This window comes from Amphiprion ocellaris, chromosome 11, assembly GCF_022539595.1.
Source record: "Amphiprion ocellaris isolate individual 3 ecotype Okinawa chromosome 11, ASM2253959v1, whole genome shotgun sequence".
Classification (NCBI taxonomy): Eukaryota; Metazoa; Chordata; class Actinopteri; family Pomacentridae; genus Amphiprion; species Amphiprion ocellaris.
In genome coordinates, this window is record NC_072776.1 from 27,990,405 (window position 1) to 28,006,609 (window position 16,205).

The following is a 16,205-nucleotide window of genomic DNA, read 5'->3' on the forward strand; positions in this document are numbered from 1 at the left end:
AAAGTCGTGACCAACAAGAATGTAAAAGTGACCCATGTCTGAGTGATAAAATGCTGTTATTTTACCACACTGATGAAGCAGCAGCAGTGTTACATATCTCAAATCTGAAAAGGGCTTTTTTTAGGAGTATGAAAGTTGAACATGTTTGGTTTGTAGGTGTGTTTTCTCAGCAGCAACTGGCACCGTCTGGCCCAATATATGTTGTCACACTTAAACTTACGTAAACGTAAACTTATCAATGGGAAATACGGCAGGTTGAAGTAAATCTTCCCTTAAGGCTGAGATTAAGTGATTATTTGTGCTATGGCTGCAACTAACTTTTATTTCCACTGTCGATTAATTTGTTGATTATTTTCTGGATAAATCGATTAGCTGTTTGGTCTATAAAATGTCAGAAAATGGTGAAAAATCTGTACTTCTCTAAGTTCAAGATGACAAATGCCTTGTTTAGATATTTAGTTTGCTGTCATACACTCTAAAAGCTTAACAAAAAAACTTAACACAACAATCTTTTTGAGTCATGACAACTATTTTCAACAAACAAACTACATTGAGGAAGAGGGAAATAGTCTTTCCTCTACAATTAAAAAATCAGTGGCACTTTAAATTACAGATTACTCAATAACCGGAAATATTAATATTTGGTAACAACCAGAAGTTTTTCAGGTCCTAGGAACTTTAAAGCCTGAACTCATAAGGGAGAAAAATTAAGTTAATGAAACTTAATTTAATACAGAAATTTCAGTTTTACGTTGGGATCAACACAAATTATCAAAACAAGGTTTATCTAAATCATAAAATTTGAGATTCTAATCTCGCAACCGTGAATTTAATAAAGCAGCAGTAACAGGTGCTCTGAATGACTTTTTAGAGTGCAGACGAGGAAAGAAATCAGAAAATAATCACATTTAGAAGTTGCAATCAGAATTTACACTTTTTTAAAAATTACTTAAGTCAATTAGTTGATTAAAGCTAATTAATTTTATAGCTGATAACTGATTGACTGAAAATTGTGCATGTCTTTTTTCACAGACAGTACTTTATAAATACATTTTACTAGCAGTTTGATCATTTGCTGCAAAAACTGTTTATACTGTCAGTTGAGGAGACGTCATTTTCAGCATCTCTCTGTTTTAAAACCCTCCCAGGCTGAGAGATGGACACATGTTGGGCAACGATGACAATAAGGAAAGTGTGTCCGGAGCTGCATGTGCTCCTGACCAGCAGCTGTGATGAGGTCTGTTCCCCGACAGATGTGGCACCAGTAGCTGAATGATACTGGGAGACAGAGGGCCCTCAGTGGTAATAACCGCCTGAACACAAACTCTCACAATCACAGCGAAGACATTGTCATCTGATGCTGAACTGCTTCCAGGAGAAACAAATCATTGTTCACTTCTCGGCACTGCAGGAGGCCAACAGACAATTAGAGCAAAGTGAGAAACAGCGAAGACGGCGAGGACTGAAGTGAAGTCGAAGGAGAGGAACAAGCCGAGGTCGGTTAACATCAGAGCTGAGAGTACAGATGGGAGAGGAGAAGTGGGATCAGGAGACCACATGGCACTCTGTCTGAGAAACGACCAAAATAAACTCAACATAAACACGGCTCTCACCGAGGCCTTCATATGAAATTCCATGACTTTTCCATGACTTGCCATAATGGATGGGAAGCACATCTTTGCACTTTAAAGTTTGATACTTCTCAGCTCATAATGACTTTTAAAAGGAGCCACCAGGAGTTGTAAAATACTCTTTATTCAGACTAGCAGCACATTTGTTCAGTCTGTTCACTGCTTTGGTTCAAATATCTCAGCAAATATTGTCTGGACCACCATGACATTTAGTACAGACGTTTATGATCCACAATGGATGAACCCTGATGACTTTAGTAATCCCGCCTGTTTATTCAGCACCATCAAAACATTAAATTCATTCAGTGAAATATCTCTGCATCTGCTGGATTTCCAAATTGAACATTTAAACGACCTAAAGAGTAAAACATTTTTAAAAACCTATGTATTAAACCAGGAAGACTGCAAGCATGCCCTGGCCAACGCACACAAGCAATGGCAACAATGAGTACAAACAACATAAACACAAAAGAAACTGTCCTTAAAAAAAAAAAACAACAACACAGTTACACTGTTGTCCTAAATTCAAGTTGGATGTTTTGTCAACCCATCCATCCACCCCGACCTCCTCCCAACTCTTTAACTACATCACCTCACTTCATCTGTTCTCCAATAACTATTCTAATGGCACTGTTACAAAAAACTAATATATACTAAGCTACTTGCAGAAATGCCCACTTTCAAACATTCCCATTACACTATGCTGCACTGTGTTTAGTGCTAATTAGCTCATGTTAGCAGATTAATTAGGGCTGCAGGTAACGAATAGTTTCATTGTTGATGCTGTCAATTACTTTCCTGATTAGTCGATTCTCTACAATGGTTAGAAAATGGTCAAAAACAATCAGTATTTCCCAAAACCCAAGATGACAAATATATAGTTTACAGTCACAGAGGAGGAAAGAAACCAGAAAACATTGCAGAAGTAAACAGCAATCAAAGAACTTAGACTTTTTTTCCCGGTATCTGACATCACTTCCCATTTACTACAAAATAAAGTGCACGATGTAGACCAAACTTTTTGTCCATTTATGTACTTTCTGTGAAAAATCGCACAATTCAATGTGCAGCATTTTACAGAAAAACATATTTTTAGATGGCTCAACTCCTGTCAATTATCATGAGAAACGATAACTGATGATTAAGTAAAGAAAACAACTAAATAATGATGAGAAACTGATTGACTAACTGAGCTCAATAGTTAATCTAAATATAATTGAAATGTCCAAATTCAACAAGTGTCCAAGAGCAATGTCCAAATCATTGGGGCTGCAATTTTTAGATAGAGACAAGACGTGTCACAACATATTATTATAAATGAAGGTCTGTGGTGCTGAGATGATCAGGACTGCAAAACATATTCTTTCTCATTTTTATATTTTATCGAGTGAGGAAAATGAAAAAACACCATTCACACTATAATCTTGACTCATATCTGTCAAAATAATCACAATATGATTTTATTTTGCATAACATTCATCCTGACTGGATACTTGTGAAGAGGATTTAGAGTAACAGGAGATAATTCATCTCACTTCTCAAACATCCATGACACTGAAGGAGCTGAAGGCCCTTGGAAACCCTGCAGTAATGCTAAACACAGTCTGGCGGTCAACCCACGAGACATCAAGGCTTTGCGATCCAAACACAACAGAGATGGAGAGAGACGGCGTCCTTCAGCGCTCCGCCGGCAAGCAGTCAGCCAACGCTGGCCTGTCAGAGAGACGTCCAACCAAACCGTCCCCTGAGCCTCATCCTGGAAACCTGTGTGTGTCAGAGTGTGTGTTTTCATTCACTCTTAATCCCACTGTCTACCACCGAGTGTTCGCCTTCTAGCCGGTTACACAATAATGCTGTAAGCTAACTGCTGCCGATTTACTGGGGAAAATTAATATACTGGCCTGAGGGTAATGTGTTTAACTTGATTGAGATTAACGTCCCGTTAACTCTTTAAACGTGATGAAGCGGCGTCTGGCAGCCACAGCTCCAGAGACTGTGGCCTGAATAACAACACATGAATGAGTGAAATCGAGGCTGAACAATGATCGAGGAGCCGACAAACACTTACAGATCTGCTGCAGATTTCTTTCTGCTGAGTTCTGAAAGCACCACTTTCTTAATTTCTCAACTTCATCTGTATTAGCTGCAGAGTAAATTAAAGTTTGAAGAGACAGCCACACACTAGCTTTTGCATTTTGCACCATTCTGCATCGCTCCACTCGACTCCCAGCTCCTGCATCCTTAAGGGGAAACAGAGGGCTTTTCCCTGAGGCCCAGCACATCCAATTATTTTCTTATTATTAAACTGGAGAAAGAGGAAGAGTTATTTTTGGCATCGAGGGTCAAGAGGTGACTGGCTTGCCGGAGCTTTTTCAAGGCTTAGATGGACATGAAGCTTTCCCGGGATGGATCCTGAGAACAAAAGATGCAGCAACAAACTCTGATAACATACATGGTCTAGATACAGAACTGTCACAACTGCAGAAGACCTTTGTGGTGTGAAGAAACACAGACCACAGAAATTCATTCCTTCAGAGAACATTGTTGTTGCAATCAGGCATGAAACCTCGGAAACTATTTAGTGCCACATCATTCTATAGTGTTGCTAAACATGAAGGAGACTCGTGTTGCTGTGTGTAATGTACAAGTCCAAGTATCTTCAAAACTTCTCCTGAACTAAGAAAAGCAGCACATTTGAGTCAAATAATTGGGGTGTGTATCATGCAATCATGAGCGTGTGCTGAAAGCTACTCATTGACAACCTATTTCGTGCAACAAAAGTAAACCTAAATAAAAATATTTCAAAATAAAAGCTAGGAAAACTGGCATGTGTGAAATCACACTGCAGCTCCTTATCAGTGAAAGTTTCCTCTTGTTCTTCAGTAGAGCAGTTTGACTGATTGTGCTGCCATTAATCCTCCAAAAGATGTTTTTTTTTTTAATTGCCAAAATTACACCGTTTATCAGAGCCAGAAACTGAAAAAAAAAAAAATAAAAATCAGCAGAGTTTCAATTTTCCAGTGGTCCTCGTATTGTACTATTCATGGACAACTTTCAGTTTCGTCTGAGCAAACAACCAAATCGAAGCTAAAAATCGCTATACTTCATCAGAATCGTTTTATTGTATTTACATGTCCCATTTTAAAAATTTGCCAAAACAGGATTTGGTAAAAATAAAAAATTCTACACTTCTCAATGCAACCTTGAAGCCAATACTGTTTCAGCTGAGACTAATGTTCACATGATTTAAATTTAGGAACTTTTCAATTGAACTGCAGGCAGTGTTTACAAGTAGCAAACTATGTACAGTATATAGAGCCACCATTTTGTTCTAGTATTGTACCACCAATATACACTTGGAGAAAAGTTGTACATGCAGAGTCCAGGTTTTTTTTTTTTTAATTTTTGTAAAAATTAATATGAAGATATTAATGAACCTTGCATGCTGATGAATAGTTATATAGCATACCCTAGTTTTGCATATTTGCAACATATCTAAATCTGAAAATATATTAATTTTGTCTCAAGTTGCATTCTATGAGATTGTCTAACATCACTCCAATAAACTGGCAGAGGCTAAACACATTACTGACAACAACAACAATTTACGATGTTCCCTAAATGCTTCACAATCAAGCTAAGCTAGGTGGCTGTACACAGAGAAGCCTCTAGTCTCCAACAGGTTGTACAGATGTGACTCAAAAAAACACTTTGGAAAAAAGTGAATTAAGGAGTTCTAATGTCAGATGCATCCCAGCTGAAACCAAGTGATTTTATCGACACGGGCTCTTTTCTACAACAATATGTGTCTAAATTTGCAGCCCTAGTACTGCATTAATGATAGTGATACCTGCAGTACCTCCAGGAGAGCAGTGTGAGCCAGTAAAGAAGACAAAATACTACTTTCAACCACAATGGCCGAAACAGTAACCTTTCAATCATAATCTGGAGCCCTATTATCAGGTGATGTGGATTTAACGTCACTCTCAGTCGGATATTTTTCATGCCAGTGTCAAAAGGAATAAGTCAAGTCCAGGATTAATGCTGCCTGACTGCATTTAAATCTAAAGAAATGTCACTGCTTTCATGTTCTACATGTGAATCCAGACTTCCATCCGTCCGTTTTCTTCCACTTATCAGGTCTCAGTAGCAGGAGGCTAAGCAGGTCATTCCCTACATTCCTCTACCAAGCAATGTTTTCCAGTTCCTCCTGGGGGATCCCGGCATGTTGTCAGGCCAGATGAGATATGCAATCCCCCTAGTAAGTTGTGGATCTAAGCCAGGGTCTCCTCCTAGCTGGACGTGCCTGGAAAACCTCCAAAGTAAGACACGGAGGAAGCATCCTAATCAGATGAACCACCTCAGTTGGCAGCTTGAACCGTTTCCATTAACCTCACTGCCACCAAAATAACGCCTGCAACCATGGTAACCATACACAAAGATGGCACCAGTTATACAGCCATAAAATGCTCACAATTATATTTAAATTGTCTAAAACCAAACCACATTTCTGTCAGACTAAATCAGTATCAGGTGCCACTGCTCGTCTCCATCTCCCCTCACTTCTCGTCTGCACTCGGTGGTATTCGCTCATACGCCCATAAACTCTTGCTTTGCAGCCAAATACTGCTGAAAGCCCCAGAGCATTGCTTTGAATTCCAGTGGAGAGTCCAGAGTTCCCAAACATATCAAATGTGACAGGTTGAATTTTGGAGAAAAATTGACAGAAAACATGTGCTGCAATGGCGCAGCTATAAAAATTCATCAGCTTTTAGGCTTCTTTGAAAATCGGGAATTTAACAACTTTAAAACTACCATAACTAGGGTTGCCACCCGTCCCTTAAAATATGGAATCGTCCTTTATTTGACAATTAATTGTTGTGTCCCGTGTTGAATCAATACGGGACGCAATTTGTTCCGTATTTTCATAAATGTCCCGTACACGTCTGTCACACACTCATCCAAACTGTAGAATGAACAAAATAAAACACAGGAAATATTAAGGGCAGCCAATTTCATCTTTGTGGGACCTTTGTAGCGAGGACCCGATGCGAGGTCCAGCGGAGCAGATAGACCTTCTCTGTGTGTCCGGTCCTGCCCGGTCCTGCCCGGTCCTGCCCGGTCCTTCGCGAGTTGCCTGGTTACAGACGCTGCTGCGCCAGCGCGTTTAAAAATGTCTACACCTGAAACTCCACCACGTCCACAGAAGCAAAAACGTCTGCAAATGTACAGACATGAGTGGGAAGAGTGGAACCCCTGGCAATGGGTACAAGGCAAACTGTGTTTTCTGGTGCTAATGGACTGACTGAAGTAAGGCAGCATCAGGAGACCAACATGTAAGAAACATGGGAATAGAGAGAACCCAACCAGCAGGTCACAGTTTATCATCTAATCATCTCCTGAAGTCTATATGGTAAGGGACATCAGTATCTGGTGGAAGATGCTTATAATCATGCTGATGTGGCCATAGACTCTACAGTATTTTAGTGACTCAATAAATGCCTAAGTTGTTCGTTATTTTTTAATGCTTTACAGTTTTTAATACACATTTATTTAATAGCCTCTATATAAACAATAAATGGCCTTTGCCTATCTATAGAAAAACTCACTCAGAATTCTGATATGTTAACAGTACTAAATCAATCAATCAATCAATACATGCATACACACAAATATGTTAATACATTTATTGTGTTAAGATAAGATTTACATTTAGATGAAAAAAATGTCTGTAGAGAATTTCTTTGTCCAGTATTCTGCATTCAGTTGTTTATGTTTTTGCAGAATCCAGTATTGCACACTGGTTGGTCATTACATTTTATTTCATTAGTTTGGTTTCACTGTTTAAAATGATGCCACTTCTGTTCAGGCAGAACCTGTGATCACAAAACAATACAAAATTCTTAGTTTCGTGTTAATATAGCACTTAAAGCATTAAGTATGGCTAAGTGCTTTTTTCAAAAATATATGGACCTCTGGGTGATAGTGGCCCCGAGTTCATAAAAGTTGGAGAGATATTCACAGATTCAGACTTCTGACATCAATAACTCGTTAGATATAGGTTGTCAAAACATAAACAATGCCTCTTTCCCATCGTTGTAAGGTAGACAATGTGCGACAAGCCCAGTGTTATCAAAAGAGGCTGTCTTTCAAGCTGCACAAATAACGTTGGTGTCTATGCACAGCCGGCTGTGCAACCCAGTGAACAGGGACCGTCTGCAAATTGCAAAACCGCTGCAACAGCGAAGAGAGACACAAATATTCAATAACTTAACTCTTATGTACTGTACTGTCACCAAAATCCCCACAGCCATCAACTGGTTCCTACTGACACCAATGTTATTCCTGCAGCTTGAAAGACAGCGACTTTTGATAAAACTGGGCTTGTAGCACATTGTCTGATTTCACTGAACTGTGGCCCCAAGGAGCCGTGGTGGCCGTCCTTTATTTTCATTTCTGAAAGAGGGAAACCCTAACCATAACTGTCATTAGCAACATACAAGCTCCCAAGCTAAAGATGTGCTTGCTGCAGTCATGCAAACAGGTCAGAGTCTGCTTTAACTACCTGCATGTGTGTGTTTTGATGGGGTGACTTGAACAAACGGGGTTGTGTGTTTGCAGGAGGTGGCATGTTATGAGCAATCAGTCATGTGCTCTGAAAACAGCTGCTAACACTCGTACTGGTGTTACTGGTCTCAAGCTGTCTGCTCCTGAAGCTAACCTTATTGCAGCCACCTGTATTTTTCTTGTTCACACACAGTGTTGCCTTCACAAGTGTTGGTGCTGGTCACCAGCTAACATGACAGCTAAAGTTATTTGTTAGATCAACGTACCAGCTAGCTCACATTTAAGCAGACAAAGTAAGTAACATTGTCTTGTTTAAGCTAATGTAGCAGTTACCTTGTATCGGCTAACGTAATGTAGTTTTGGCTAACAGATCAGCTACAAATATGTTTTTGTGCTAACATTATCTTGCCGGCTAACGTATGAGTTTAAATTATTGTTTCAGCTAACATCGAGGCTGTTATCTTGCTTAAGCTAACATATTAACATTACCATGTTCAGGCTAACATATCAGCTAAAAATATGTTTTGGGCTAACATTATCTTGTCGGCTAACATATGTGCTAACATTATTTAAGCTAACACTGAGGCTGCTATCTTGCTTAAGCTAACATATAAGCTAACATCATGTTCAGGCCAACATATCAGCTAAAAATATGTTTTGGCCTAATATCATCTTGTCGGCTAATATATGAGCTTATATTATTGTTTCAGCTAACATAGAGACTGTTATCTTATGTAAGCTAACATGTAAGCTAACATCATCATATTCATTCTAACATATCAGCTAAAAATATGTTTTGGGCTAACATCCTCTTGTTTTTATATAACATATAAGTTAACATTATTGTTTCAGCGAACATAGAGGCTGTTGTTTTGCTTAAGCTAACATATTAGCTAACATTACTTTGTTTAAGCAAATGTATCCATGGCTTGTCACATGAGCTAGGTGCTGCTAATCATCAGCAGGCTAATTACCTTTTATTACCTTCAAGCTGTCAAAATATAACATTGTATTTCTGTTAGCACATTATATATGTTTATTGTCTTAGCCAGGATAACATAACGTGACATTTGCTAACACAACATTTTCTTGCTTACTGTGACAAATACTGCCTTATTTAGACTAATGCATCAGCTAACATTATTGTATCAGCTAACACAGATGCCAGTGTTATCTTATTTGGGCTTATCCATTAGCTATCGTTGTATTGTTTAGGGTAACATATCAGCTAACATTACTGTATCAGCTAACATAGTGGCTAGCACTACCTTTTTTGAGCTGATATATCAGCTAATGTTATTTTGTTTAAGCTAACTTATCAGCTAAAATAAATTTGTTGAGGCTAATGCAGTGGCTAAAAATATGTTGTTGAAGCTACTGTAACTATCTCAGAATGCGTGCTGGGAGGTGCTCAAAATGTTTGCAAGCTAATGCCATTATTTTTCATACTGTCAAAATATGAAGTATGTTTATACATTGTTAGCCAGGCTAACATATCTTGTAAAGTTTAATGTATTGGCTATCATTACTTTATTTGGCTAACATAGCCACTAGCACCATTTTATTTAAGCTAATGTAGCAATAGCTCACAACACTTGTAACGAAGAAACCCCCAGACAAACTAGGTGAAAATGTCTAAAACTAAACCTCTTTTTTTATCAAATGACTAGAACTGAATCAACATCGGATGCCACTAGTGCTAAAGATGCAATTCCTGCAGCCATGCAGCAGGTCAGAGTCTGCTTTAATTACCTGCATATGTGTGTGTTTTGATGGGGTGTGCTGAACAAACAGGGTTGTGTGTCTGCAGAAAGTGACATGTTAAGTGTGGGGGTGATGCGTGTTGTCGTGGTAATGTGAGCTGAGCCGGAGGCAGCCTCACCCTTTAACTTCACTTTAACTGAAGGTAAGAAAATAAATGCCAAGGAGGAGCTCTTTAATCCTAAGAGACAAGTGAACTTGTGGAGGGGAAATATAAAAACTGACTCCCTACCTCTTAGCTTTTAACAGTATCACCTTGAACACAGTCACCTGGGCTTTGTGTTCATAAAATGAAAGTCGAATGAAATTTCATTCAGCAGGACAGTGGACAACTACACAGCCAAAGCACTATCTGTAATCATGATGCTGCTGATTACATGTGAAACAGGTTGCTTTTTAACAGCATTGAGCTCTGAATCATACAAATGTGATTCTCCAAATCATCAGCAACTTAGAAGCTACAGATGTATGAAATTAGAAGTTTATAGGTGCCACTGTATCCGTTCTGAGTGCACCGTAAGTATTTAGAAACACCAGGAATAAATTCAATAAAAATTTATTCATGCTTACACATCCTTAAGAGACTTTAGAAAGGAGTTAAACATCAAATAAAAGCAAACTTATCAGAAATCCACAGCCTCCCTACAGTCAGTCTCTCAGACATGAGCAGACATGAACCACAGGCCTGGCAGTCATAACACCAAATTATCCTTCAATCCACAATTCACACTGCTGCCATCTGGTCACAAGTACAGAAGTAGTGTCTGCATGTCTGCAGCTCTTTGTAGTGTTTCTTAGTCGTCATTTTGTGATTTGTGTCTGTGAGTCTGCTGTAATTTGGAGTCTCTTTATGGTCATTTTAAGTTTCTTTGTGGTCATTTTGACTCTGTTTGTGGTTGTGTTTTATTGAATTGTGGTCATCTTAATCACTTCGTGCTCATTTTTGAACTTTTCGTAGTCGTTTAGCATCTCCTTATGGTTATTTTTCGTCTCTTTATGGTTGTCTCTTTTCGTTCATTTTGTGTGTCTTTCTGGTTGTTTTTAAACACTGCAGTTGTTTTGTCTCTTTGTAGTCAATTTGTGTCTCGTGTTATTTTTTGTGCACTTGAGGTCGCTTTTTGTTTCCCTGTGGTTGCTTTGTGTATTTTTGTGGTTGTTTTATGTCTTGTGTTTGTTTTGAGTCTCTTTGTTGTTGTTTTGTATATTTTGTGAACATTTGGATTCTCTGTGGGGTTGTTTCATCCCTCTTCGTAGTCATTTTGAGTCTCTGTGGTCATTTGTAGTCTTGTGTTTGATAATTTTTTCTCTCTGATGCCATTTTGAGTCTTTCTGTGGTTGTTTTGAGTTGTTTAAAGGTCATTTTATTTCTCTTCATGGCCATTTTGAGTCTCTTTGTGGTTGGTTTGAGTTGTTTTACTTCTTTATATGGCCATTTTGGGTCTCTTTATGGTTGTTTTTAGCCTATTTTTGGTAATTTTTTCTCTTTGTGATTGCTTTTAGTTTTTTTGGGGTCATCTTGTATCAAATCTCTGAGGGATTCGGCTTAGGGGAATCAGATTTTATCACAACTATTATCATATCTATGTAGTTATACAGAGAATATTTTTCTAAACAAAAATGAGGAATATGTCACTAAATTTACGTAGGGCTGCAACTAACACCTAATTTCCACAATCAATATTTCTGATTATTATTTTCCTAATTAATCATCATTTTTTCCAAAATCTTCCCTTCATACTACTGGGACAAAGAATACCAAAACTAAATATATTCAATTATATAAACTAATGACAAGCAGCACGTCCTCACATTTTCACGCTACAACCACACAAACTTTGAATGAAATCGTAAATCAATCACCAAAACACTTAATGATCACTGCAGCTCTAATGTGAACTAATCTCAAGTGTTTGCTGCCAGCTCTCAGCCTTTGGCAGTAACTGATAGTCTGACAGGTTTCCATTGATCTGGGAGGCATCACGGTGCCCGTCACCGACATCCCTCCTCTCATCTGTCCATCCTTTCATCCACTTCCTCCCCAGCAGCAGTCAATGGCCTCAGTGTTCAGCTGGCTCTTCCAGATGGGGCTGACTCTTGGCCTGCACACAACAGAGCCATCGCCTTCCCCCGTGACCGCTGACATGATATATGGAGGCTGGCCTGATAGCGTCAGATGTGAAAGGGGCTCGCAAGATCATAAACCTCAGTGGCAAATAAAGCTTCAATCTGTTGCCCCTTCAGCAGCATTAAACATCTCAAAAATCCTCCTCCTGCATGATTTCTGCTCAGTGAAGTATGCACATCTTTTACGCAGCATAGTATGCAGCGATCATAATGAGAAAAAGAAAAAAAGGAGAATTAAAAGTACTTGTACTCATTTTGCAGATTATCAGCCTCCAATACTGATATAAGGATTTTGCACATTTCAGTGCAATTCAATCCAAAAAAAAGATCAGTTTTTAACTATACGATAAAATGCATCTCAGCTGATTTTAATTTAGCTTCTATTTGGCAAATTAAAGATAAAATGCATGTTTTGGCAATTACTTATTCCTCAAAGCAGCTTTTTAAAATAATGTTCAGTCATGTGCAGGACACCCTTTGAATGTCCACTGTATTCTAGTAATAACAGAACTTAATTTGTTGCTATTTACTGCTGGGAGGCTTTTTTCACCGTGATGAACAGCGTACTTCTGACCTACACTCTGCTTCATTTGTCTGAACTCTATACAGGTGCGTGTCCTTTCAAATGATGCAGCTTATAGCTTAAATTAAATCATAAGTTATTGTCTTTAGTGGAGTAAGGAGTCACAGTGAACTGAAAACAGTTGTTAACACTAATGCTGGTTTCACTGGTCTCAAACTGTCTGTTCCTGAAACTAACTATACTGTAACCATCTTTATTTTTTGGTTTTTGTTATTTTTCACACCGTGTCACCTTCAGAAACGTTGGTGCTCCTGGTTAGAGACATGATGAGAACCAATATTCAGCTACCAAGTCAATAACATCAGCTAATCCATCAGCTAACATTATCTTCTTTTGGCTAACATAGCAGCAAATATAATCTTGTTTGGCCAACATTGCAACTAACATTATCCTGTATTGACAACATTTTTCTTGTTTAGGCTTATTTGGGAACTAATATTGGCTTGTTTAGATTAATGTATGAGTTATCTTTATTAGAATAACATTATCTATTTGACTAACATTATCCTGTATAGGCTAACACAGTGATTGACAGTGCTTTATTTAGGCTAACGTATCAGAAAACATTATTTTGTTTGGATAATGTTAACTTGTTTAGGCTAATGTTTTTTTTGGTTAGCATTATCTTGTTTAGGCTAATGCAGTGAATGGCATTGCTTTATTCCCACTAAATAAAGACTACCGATAGCCTAACAAGCTATCATCTTGTTAGACTATTATTTTGTTTAGGATAACATTATCTTGTTTAGGTAAGCATTTTCTTGTTTAGGCTAATGCAATGCCTAACATTGCTTTATTTAGGCTAACGGATCAGCTAATATTATCTTGTTTGGCTAAGGTTATCTTATTTAGGCAAGTATTATCGTTTTTGGCTAATGTTATCTTGCTTACACCAGTTATTTTGTTTACACTAATGTTATCTTCTTTAGGCTAGCTGTATCTTATGTTACACTAACATTATTTAGGCTAAAGAATCAGCAAACACTTTTGTATCAGCCAGTGTTACCTTTTTCAGGCTAGTGTGATGTAGTTTAGGCAAACGCACCAAGACAAACTTGCTTATGCTAACGAACAAGCTAACATTTTTTTTTTTAACATTATTGTATCAGCTGATGTTATAATTTTTAAGGCTAAGATATCAGCTAACTTTCATATTGTGTAAGATAACGTAGCGATAGCTTATAACGTGAGCTGGGTGCTGCTGATACCATTAGCACGCTACTGTCATTACATTTCACACTGTCAAAATATAAAATTGCATGTGTGTAGCAGTTTTGTAACTTTAATGAAAGACTGTTGAAATACATTAATGTGACTAATTTATTTTATTGTATTAATTCTAATATTTAATCAGGTTAAATCTAGAGTATAAGAATGTGTTGCATGTCATAAATTATGTTCTTTATGTCATATTTAAATCTGAAAAGTAACTATAGCTGTCAAATACAGTACAGTAAGCAGTAGAAAATTAAAGCACATAGGAGTAGGGCTACAGGTAGCTTCATACTGTAGACCTACTTCTGTAGAGTTAATGTATACTTATTTACATTCCAGCACTGCTACAGGTGACACATAAGCTGGGGTGAGAGGCTCCTGTACAGCAGATATGTTAGACATGAAGGGTAATGATCCTTCAAACATGATCCTCCCTACCCCGCAGGAGCCGGTGACCTGACACCTGAGCACAGGTGAGCCAGGGGAGGCGTGATGTCACCGTGATGTCAGTGGGTCATTAGGTGAGGGGTCTTTGGAGCGGAACCAAAGACCAGCTACAGTTTAAAGAGGACAGCACCCCCTGATCAGATTCATCCACAGCGACAGAACTCAGAGTCAGTGTCCCATTTTATTTCCATAGATAAATATAAATATAGCAAATTAAAATGAACCCAGTTTCTCTTCCCGCTGCTGCATCGAAACCATCTCCATCTCGCTCAGCTATCCTTCAATCTGAGAATGTGGTATGGCCGCTTTGAAACAGAGTCACAGGACAAACACGGAGAGCGTGGAATTTCACATTACGCACGCGTGACGCACCTGAAAGGGCGCAAAAAGTGATAGAGACGCGTCGGTGCCGCACACATGCGTATCAGAAAAATTACGCATCTGGCCTTGGAGGACGCAGGAAGGAATGTGTCACTTATTGAAACATTTTACATCACAAACATCTGCGCGTAAAGCTGAGGTTTTCCATTATTTGAGCGTAAAATGGATCCAGTGAGCTTTAATATTCACATTTATCCCCATGAGGTGAGGGGGCACAGGGGTGGACTGTGCCAAGGCAAGTGGTAAATAAACCAATACCAGGTGGGGTTTTACCTTGATGATGCTGCTCCGACGCGGTGCCGCCTTCACAGACTCCAGCAGGATGGTGTCCGTGTCCTGACTGCCGCCACCGGGGAGGATGACACCGCTACGCCGGCCGCGGGACGCTCTGGTCGGGATGTAGTCCGGCGCTCCGTCGCTGCACAGCCCGTCTCCACATTCATCGCGTTCTGACATGTCGACGAGGAGGAAGAAAAGAGGTTTGAAAAGAAGCGCGGAGGGTTAAAATGAATCAACTGATCTGACCCGAATAAAGTTTTCCTCGGCGGTGCCTGGATGCCATTTAAAGCAGAAACGGGTTGGTGCTTCCCCGGAGCCTCAGCAGCAGCAGCAGCAGCTCGGTCAGCCTGCAGGAAAATAATCACCCTAATTTCCTTAATTATGAGCGGGTTTTCATAGTCTCTAAGCTCCGGTCCACTCCACGCTGCCCCACAGTCAAATCAAAGCATCACACGCAAACCGAACCGGTGCGCTCCCCGGAGACGCGCAACAAGTCTTCCCAGTCTGGCTGCTCTTGGAGCCGCTCAGGACCACCAATCAGAGCCCCGGTGTGCGGTGAGAAGCTGCTGGTTGTGGAGGAAATGTTTGCCAACAATCCGGCTACAGAAGCAACCCCACAGGTTTGCGCCCCAGACAGCTCGATGTCAAAGTGCGAAGCGGAGCGAACTTGCGCGGCGTTGTGGGCGTCCAGGAAACACTGGATCCGCTCATGTGTCGCCTCGGTAGGCGTCGTGTGGACTGAACGCAGCCGTTCAGGTCGTCTCGGTTGTACTCCGGGCAACAACAGCCGACTTTTGACGAGGACTGGGGAACAATTGACAGTCGCGCCGCCTCTCAGCCCGCCGTCCGCCCCTCCGCCGCTTCCACCCAGGTCCGCCCAGCGCGCATGACTGACGGGCGGCGCGGCCAATGAGCAGCGGCGCTGGGAGAGTTGGAGGTACAGCGAGTCTGTGATTGGTGGAGAGTCGAGTCCGGGGCGGGGCCAGTGTACTACAGTCTGTGGTAATTCATAGATTTAACAAAACAAACTACTCTTCACCTGAATGATCATTTTACTTGAATTTATTCATTTTGACATAGTGTTTTGCATTCTTGCATGTGTATTTTTTTGTTTTGTTTTCGTTTTATCTTATTTGTTGCATCTGTTTGCGCTATTTCTTTTTGGTAATTTTGCGTTTTGTGTCTGCAGTTGTTATTTGTCCATTTGTGGTTGTTTT

General features: G+C 39.7%; 1 protein-coding gene across 1 annotated transcript in view; it reads right to left on the minus strand.

The window, feature by feature from the left end:
• The window catches only part of plcl1 (phospholipase C like 1), a 122,135-nt gene extending 106,302 nt beyond the window's left edge, over positions 1 to 15,833 (minus strand). The window contains exon 1 of the mRNA XM_055015182.1: positions 14,983 to 15,833. Within this exon, the coding sequence (XP_054871157.1) occupies positions 14,983 to 15,165 (183 nt within the window). The 5' untranslated portion in view covers positions 15,166 to 15,833. The remainder of the gene's footprint in view (positions 1 to 14,982) is intronic.
• Positions 15,834 to 16,205: the final 372 nt, after the last annotated feature.